The sequence below is a fragment of the Maylandia zebra genome, linkage group LG16, assembly GCF_041146795.1.
Source record: "Maylandia zebra isolate NMK-2024a linkage group LG16, Mzebra_GT3a, whole genome shotgun sequence".
NCBI lineage: Eukaryota > Metazoa > Chordata > Actinopteri > Cichliformes > Cichlidae > Maylandia > Maylandia zebra.
Window position 1 is genome coordinate 36,806,253 of NC_135182.1, and position 8,671 is coordinate 36,814,923.

At 45.5% G+C, this 8,671-nt stretch overlaps 1 protein-coding gene across 1 annotated transcript; it reads right to left on the bottom strand.

Moving 5' to 3' along the window:
• Positions 1-407: 407 nt before the first annotated feature.
• On the bottom strand, positions 408-8,461 carry LOC143412869 (uncharacterized). The gene is made up of 5 exons (XM_076874613.1): positions 8,036-8,461; positions 7,861-7,965; positions 5,022-5,348; positions 2,702-3,031; positions 408-1,049 (listed from the first exon to the last, which is right to left on the bottom strand). Exons 1-5 carry the CDS (start codon positions 8,175-8,177, stop codon positions 958-960), a joined length of 996 nt encoding a protein of 331 aa, XP_076730728.1. The 5' UTR covers positions 8,178-8,461; the 3' UTR covers positions 408-957.
• Between the last annotated feature and the right edge of the window lie 210 nt (positions 8,462-8,671).

Here is an 8,671-nt window from a genome sequence, read left to right on the forward strand (position 1 = left end):
TGAAAGAAAGATGCTTTAATCACAGCAGTCACACATGTGTCCACTGCACCATCTGGAACTCTTCTTGTTTACACTCGTAATAACACAAACACTAAATCCTGCTTCTCTGGTGCTGTTGTGTAGCAGTGTGTACACCTGAGACTGTCACCTGTCTGTCTGTCCTGCACTCTCTCTCTGTTTCTTTCTCTCTGATTGTGGAATAAAAGTATGAACATGTGTTTATAAGTTACACTTGTGTCTGAATCCTGCAGCTTATCACACATTTGATTTCCATGTGTGACGACTGCGAGTGTCCAGAGTGAGGACAGACTGAGGGACACACTGCTGCACATCATCTGTGAGGCTTTGCAGCCCTGATGATCCACCAGGACAAACTCAGCAGTGTGTGAGGAAGAGGAGGAGGAAGAGGAGGACAGGGACAGGTGCTGCTAGGGCGAGACAGACGTCTCTCACGGAGTCCTTTAGTGCTGCAGGCAGGCAAGGTGTTCAAATAGCGCACAACTTCTGGTTTTTATTTCAATGTGATAATTGCACAGTTTGCATGAGCATTTAATCTAAGCACTGTGAACAAAACATAGAATAGATCATTAACAGCACGCTGATGCAGAGCTTCTGCCCACAGTGCTTAACACACTTCAAGAAGGTTCCTGGTTTGAATCCCAGCTGGTTCTGTCTGTGTGGAGTTTGAATTAGATAAAGTATGAACGTACAGGAGGTCAGATGTGTAAGAACATGTCACCAGTTCTCTAGTACTTGAAATGGTACCACTAGTATCTCCATACAGGCGTCTTGAAGCTGAATCACCAACAAAGACTTTTGTAGGAAATATTAAATAAATTTCAGTTCAACAAATTTTCCCTGTGTCATTTTTCATTATCACACCTGTTTCACTTAAACATTATATCAGTAATATGAGATTCTCCAGAAAACCAGACTTTTCTTCCTCTTCAGGTCTGATCAGTCAGCAGGCTGTGACTGCAAGGCCATTTCTTCTTCACTCATCCACAGATGTTTCTCCAAGCCAGCTGGGTGGGTCAGTGGCTCAGAGGCTGCAGGATGGAGGAACAAAAGAATCATTAGAATTTGAAACAACCAGAGACGAGACAGAAGGAGGCTGTCACCAAGTCTTCAGTCAGAGTCCAGAATTTATCAGGACAGAAACAGATCATCTGCAGAGGCTTATTGAAGAGTTTCAGTCAGGTTTCAGAGCTCATCACAGCACAGAAACAGCTTTAGTGAAGGTTACAAATGATCTTCTTATGGCCTCTGACAGTGGACTCATCTCTGTGCTTGTCCTGCTAGACCTCAGTGCAGCGTTCGATACTGTCGACCATAATATCCTATTAGAGCGATTAGAACATGCTGTAGGTATTACAGGTACTGTGCTGCAGTGGTTTGTATCATATCAGCTCTGTTCTGGGATGGACTGGGACGGTTGAGGCAGTGCCATGTGAGGACGCTGGTTTGGGAGCTCTGCACTCGAACCCTTGTATTTACCATATTACTCTTCAAAAATGCCGTGATATTACTTCACATACAAGAGCAACAACATATTAGAAAACAACCATCCCGGTCTATGGACAACATGCCCGAAAAAATTCAAGCCAACAAGATAGAGCAGGACATGAGGGCCTCTCAAGCAACTGCTGGCCCAGCTAGCCTAGCATGCCCAAATGCCACGGAGACAACTGTGGACGAGCAGCAGGCAATCCTGAAGGAGCTGCAATTAATGAAGCAAGAATTGCTGGAGAAAATAGATGAAAAGGCTGCAGAGACCCAAACGGAGCTGCGTAACATCACTGACAGGCTTAATAAAAGACGGGATAAGGTTGAAAGCCACACATCTGAGTTGGAAAAGGGAGTCACTGCTAATTCCGACTCTATTGCAGCTATGCAATCCAACATGAAGAAAGGGTTACCAGCGTGATCCAGCGTGGAAAAAGAGCGAGGATTTGGAGGCTAGGTCACGGCGCTGCAACGTCCGCGTTATGGGGGTAAAGGAGGGACGAGAGCAGGGAACACACCCATCTGAATATGTGTCGGAAATGCTGAAAAAGGCTCTTGCTCCGGAAAAAAAGCCAACTCTGGATAGGGTGCACCGGACCCCCCGCACCAAGCCAACTCAAGATGACCAGCCATCGAGGGCATTTGTAGTGAAATGTCATTACCTCAGAGAAAAGGAACTACTTCTCAGGAAGGCAGCCGAGGCTGGGGTGATAACAACTGCAGACGGTGAGTCTGCCGTACTGCCGGACTTCAACCAAGCTGTGAGTAAACAGCGTGCCGCCTTTACCGAGGTGAGGAATCTACTTCACAGTTGCAACGGAGTCCGCTATGGGCTGAGGTATCCAGCGACGCTGAGGATTACTACCGCGGACGGACAAGAAATGAAGAAGTTCTGAAGAAGTTAACGAGCGCTTGATATATGTCCGTGCCAGGACTCGCTCACACCTGTGACTGTTCTGATTTTGTATTATGTAAATAAAACTGAACTGAACGGACTCTGTTGGATGCTTTGGAGACATCTCACTGTGTCTCCACTATATTTCTACGTGCAACCAGAAGTAGACAAAACTGCATTTGCTTTATTGAAGAAGACATCAAAAAGGCCATTAAAGTTGTGAATCTGGTGTTTTTAACTCTATAAAGTTACTAAAACATGCAGGTGGAAAGGTGAGCTGATGTCTACCTTCATACTGACCTCCGACTTTGAGCAGCACGGTCTTCTCTCTCCAGATGTTCCTGCTGTCGACTCTGCAGCGGTATCTTCCCATGTCACTGACTGTTGGATGTTTAAGGGTCAGGCTGAGGTTTCCTGTCTCCAGCAGGTTTTTGCTCGTCTCTGTTCGACCTCTGTACTCCTCGTCCTGTTTGTCAGGCTGATCTGATTTGTTCTGATACACGTGGACCATCACCATTGGTTCAGGGTCATCTCGCCACCACTTCACTCTGATGTCATCGGGGAGGTCACATGTGGATTTGAAGGGCAGCTGGATTGACTCCTCCCCATCTTTCACCTCCATCTGACAGACTGAGGACAATGCAGCATGAAATCAGGCATGAAGAGCAAAGACAGTTTAACAGCAAACAGACCAGTTTAAAAACAACACAGTAAAACTGTCACTGTCAGGGTGCTGGGCCATTGAGTTTATTTAGTATTTTTATGTTTCTGAGATCATTTGTAATCCCTGATTAATGTTCTCTTTCTGTTAGGTTCCATTCATGCCGTTGTCTTCATCTGTGTGTCTCACTCTCCAGGTCTTAGTCATGTCCTTGTGTCTTGTCTCCCCTTTCTGTTCCCATGTTCGCCTCCTTGTGTTTCATCCTTTCTCCTCTGTCTGTCATCTGCATCCATGTGTTTCTCCCCAGCCCGTCATGTGTCTTTGGTCGTGTCCAAATTCATGGGCTGCATCCTCCTGAGGACCCGGCCTTCGTGGTCTACGTGGGCCGGGTCCTCAGAAGGCCGGGTAGGCTGGAAGTAAACGGCTGTGAAATTGGACGGTCTAGCCTTCAGATTAGCGTCATCGCTGTCTCGGTGGAGTTTAATAAACTCGGCCGTTTGATCCTTGCTATCTAAAATATAACCAGACACTGGTGTAAATTCTCGACCGTCTCACACTTCTGTTTGACGTTTAGTCAGCTGTGTAAAAACCAAGGAGGAACCCACCCGGGGGATTAATAACGTTTTATTTTATCTAATCTAATAACTTTAATCTCAGCCAAACCGATTTACTCACGAACAAACAAAACACTGAAAAAAGCCCAACAATAACATTTGTAGGTTGTCTAAGTGACTTATATATTACGTTTAACCCGAGTAGCGAAAGTCCGCGGTGATCTGAAAATGATGTGCCGGGAGTTGTGCCGTTCTCGGCCGCATCAGTGACCCTCGAGCTCCCAGCTAGCTATCGAGCTGGTGGGTAGCAGACGTCTCCGAAAACGTCGAAGCACTTTAGCAAAGATGCGATATCTTGATAAACCGAGCAGATATTTGATGTTTACACAGCTACTTTCTCGCCTGAAAATATGTTAAAAGTTTATTTTGTGACCCAGAAAGAATAGTAAGAGTAATTTTAAAACTTAGTAGCGGCCGCCATTGTTGGAAACTGGGATATGGTAGGCCACGAAGGACACACCCATCCTTCGAATTCGGGGAAAAGGAGGACGCATTTGTCGGCCACATTTAAAGGAGTCGATGAATTGGGACAGCCTTCGGCGCGTCGCTGTGACGTAATCGGTCTACAAATGCGGCCTCAGGAGGATGCAGCCCATGAATTTGGACACGACCTTAGTCTGCATCTTAGTGTGTTTCCTGTTTTATTTTGACAGTCTCTCGTCCCGTGTTCAGTGTGTTTGGTTTCGCTTCCCTGTCTCGTCATGTCTGTCCGTCCCATGTGTTTCCACTTCCCTCATCAGCCTTCTGTGTATATACTGTCTCTGCTTTTCCTTTGTCCCTCGTTAGTTTGTCTGTTCTTCTCCAATCATGTTCCTCGGCTGTTGTTTCCAATCATGTTCCACCAATAAACAGCTCGCTTTTCATTAGAAGTTAGTTTTCCCTCCCTGCACCTGCTTTTAGGTCCTCACCACTCACCGCTCCACACGATCTGCACATGTAGATGGTGGTAGTCACAGATATCCAGGGTACTCCTCACTAATTAATCCACAATGTGTGATTTCATTATCACAGCATAAAGAGTTCTTCCTGATGTATTTAAACAGCATCAGACAGCAGCAGCATCCATGACAGACAGTCTGGAGCAGCAGCAGTCGTGAAGTGACTCGTGTTTATCACATGTATGAGGTTAACGGTGTTTGGACCTGATCACAAAGGAACAGCTGATTATTTAATAGTGAGTAAATTTGAGGTGTGTGGATGTTTACTGCAGGCCTGATAATGATACTCATGCACATAACTCACATCATTTCCTGTGCTGCTAACACTATCAGGATGTGTCACTCATCCTCTGAAGCTGGTGTTTACACTGACGCTGACAGGCTTTGGTATCGTGTACAGTCCTGACCTTTGACATGGAGCTGTACTTGTTTCTTCATCAGGATGTTTCCCTCCCTGCTGCGGGCGGTGCAGGTGTAGGTGTCTGTGTCTGAATCTGTGGGATATTTCAGGGTCAGACTGAGGTCTCCAGCCTTCAGCGGGCGTTTCTTCATCTCTGTCCGCTGTCTGTAAAACCAGTGCTGCTCGTCATGCTGGTCAGAGGAGTTCTCAAACAGGTGGATTGTCTTGTCTTTACTGTTGCTCCACTCCACTTTAGCATCTTCAGGCAGGTGAGTTATAGTTTTGCATGGCAGTTGGACAGCATTCACCTCTGCATCCACCTCCACCTGGTACACTGACAGAAAAGCAAACCACAGAATCAGCTTTGCAGGCAGCAGATGGCATCATGAGCCCCCATCAATCAGCTCTATAGTCTTCAAAGGCTTTACCCCTGAACTCATGCACAGGATGTCAAAGCTGCTGGTTCCTCATAGCCACACAGCAGTGCCATGATAAACCAGGTAACAGCAGTCACATATAGAAGCTTTCAAAATACCCCAAGTATTACATTTAAAAGCACTGGGTGGACATCATTGTACTGGGAGTTAAGGGGCGAATTTTAAAACTAACCTACACCAAGGTGGTTTCTAGCGCCAATGCTAAGCAGCAAGTGAAAACTAATAGAAATGATGTTTGTTTGTTAACATTTTTACTGCTACCACACCTTTAATGATTAAGACAAAAAGCCCTGCGACAGGCTGGAGATCTGTCCAGGTGAACCCCGCCTCTCACCCTGCAGTATAGGCAGAACAGGCTGAACGGGCCCCTTTGCAGTTTTCACATCAACCAGACCCTTTGGTTGGCATCAACAAGCTTCAGGCATGATTCTGGCTGACCCTCTTTTTATGCTACCTGGGTGTTAAAGCATTGTTTTGGTTTTTGGACTTTGGACCCTGTTTATTATTGTAGTAACCTACGTCTCTTAGTCTTTATCTGATGTTGTTTCGTTTTCCTGTGGCTGGTCTCTGTCTGTTTCCTGTTTTATTGTGATAGTGTCGTGTCCCATGTACGTTATGTTTAGTTTTGCTTCCCTGTTTCATTATGGTAAACGGTAAATCGCACTTTTTGGTGACGGCTACATTGTAGCCACAGCCGCCCTGGGGCGCACTGAGTCACATTCATTCCAGTTGTGTGTTCGCCTGTTACCCAGCCTCTCCTTATCTTGCATGTATTTCTGTCTTCTGCAGCTTTCAGCTCTGTCTCAGTTGTTCAGGATTCTGAACTCTTCACGTTTCTGTTTTTTGTTGAGCGTCAGCACACGATCAGTGTCGTGGTCTGGTAGGTTCTGCTGGGCTGTTTTTCTTGTTTGTTTTCTTTCCCTTTTTCTAACTCGCTCTCTTTACAATCATTATCAGGTGGAGCTGCTGAGCTGGCATGAAGCTTTGGGTGGAGGTTTCCTGACAGTTCCTTCTTTCCTTCCTGCACCTGTTCCTGATCACAGTTAAGTGAGCAGGTATTATTGAGTGGTGCTGCAGCTCTCTCCTAGTTCATCTTTGCTGCATTGGTGACAGTCAGGTCCCTCATCTTTCTGTTTGACCTTAGTCACTGGCTCTTACTTTACATTTCTGTTTTCCTGCAGTATCCTGTTTGAACCTTCTGTGGAAGTTTGCTCAAGTCTCGACCCTTTTGTGGACTTTGAACTCTGCTGAAATCTGCAAAGGAACTCATTCACCTACCAGCCATCAGCCAGCTCCAACCTGGCATCCCTGAACAACTGCTTGTTGGACTAGTAACCCTCCCAAGTTCTCATTCGACTTTCCAACATAACTCCTACACTCTGCATCATGCTCCAGTCATCTTGAGACCTTTATTAACATTCGATCTCTTCTCTGGCAGAGCCACCTTTTCCCCAGCAGCTGCTTTCTCGCTCCTCTCCACGGTTGCCTTGTCCCAGTGGTTCCCAAACTTTTCTGTTAGCCCCCCTTTGTTTTACAAGAAAAATCTTACATGAGATGAATTTCTACAGTGACAGAGACAAAATGTACTGTTAATCTGACTATCTTCAGGTTTTACACGCTTACATACACACACACAGTTACTGTCTCTCCATTTACAAAGGCAGAGGCGTCACGGGGTGATTGTTTTACTGTAGTTGTTTTTTCCTGTGTAATAATGTTCAACATTGCATCAATACATTTTTTTAAAAATGCCTCTCTGTGCAAAATGTGTTCAAAAACATAAACAGCTGTGGGATCCTGTTTGTCTGTGATTTGAACCGGGGGAACAAATCGTGGCAGGATCAGCCTGATGTTATTTGTATCCTGCTGTAACTTTACTGTATAAATAGCAAACATCTCCAACATGTCAGGAGTAGTTAGTCATTACAACAAGTGTTTGTGAACTAAAGATCAAGAATGTGGGATCCTTGTCCGTGATTTGAAGAGCCCAGCGCTGCTCCTGACACAGGGAAAACCAATCCTGCAGGGAGACCTACCTCAGCACCTGTGCAGGTGAAGCCAAAGGGCAGATTTGCTTCACCATATTTTCTAGTCTTTGGCTTAGAATGAAGTTGGTTTGGAAACTTATTCAGCGACGCTTCATCTCCTGCTTTGCGTTTGTGTGGCCTGTAAAAACCTGTCCATTATGCCAGCAGTGTCCAAGCGTTTTTTTTTTCCTTTCATACTGCCCGCTCCCTGCGATGGCTCTATACCCCCACTAGGGGGCGGGCCCCACACTTATCCTTCACCTTCAGTAACACATTTAAACCTGCCAACCACAACCTGAGTCCACTCCTTGAATTCGATTTGAATCACACTATGACAGTTGGAGAATTTTTACCATCATCCTGGATGGTGATAGAGACTCACCTGACATTAAATAGAGACGGAAATAAAATAAGAGACCTCCAGAAACAATGACAGTGGTGAGAACCAGGAGAACCAGCAGAACCTTAGACCAAGCTGGGAATCGTTCTGTGGAGAAACAGAAAGAACGTCATGACGTCTGACCTCTGACCTGTATCTATAGAGGATTGTTTCTGACCTTTGACCTGTAGCTGTATGTTATTCAGTGTCAGGTCTTGTGTCCCATCACTGATGGTGCAGGTGTAGTTGCCGCTGTCAGTGAGCCGGGGCTTTCTCAGAGTGAGGCTGTAGTCTCCAGTATCCAGGGCATCAGGCCTCATCGACGTCCGCCCGCTGTAATGCTGGTTTTGGCCTTGGAGGTCATCTTCTTCTTTTCTCTGGTGGACAGTTTTGGGATTGAGGTCAAAGCGGCTCCAGATCACTGTGGGATCGTCCTCAGGTATGATACCAAAGTACTGGCAGGGCAGCACGACAGCCTCCACCTCCTCGTATACCTCCAACACTGCAGCACCCTGGGAAACTGCACACCAACACAAATCAATCACATGATGTAGGTTTCTGTCAGTGTGCCCCAGCTGTGGCTGCAACTCAAAATTCAAATTCAAATTTTATTTGTCACGTACACAGTCATACACAGTACGATATGCAGTGAAATGCTTGGACAACTGCTCGTGACCTAAAGAAAACAAAAAAGGAAAAGGCTATGAATAAGATAGGAAATAAATATGAAAAATTAAAAAGGGTAAATTTAACTAGGAAGGAATAAAATATAAATTAAGGTTAAAAAGGAAATAACTGTACAACACAAATTAGA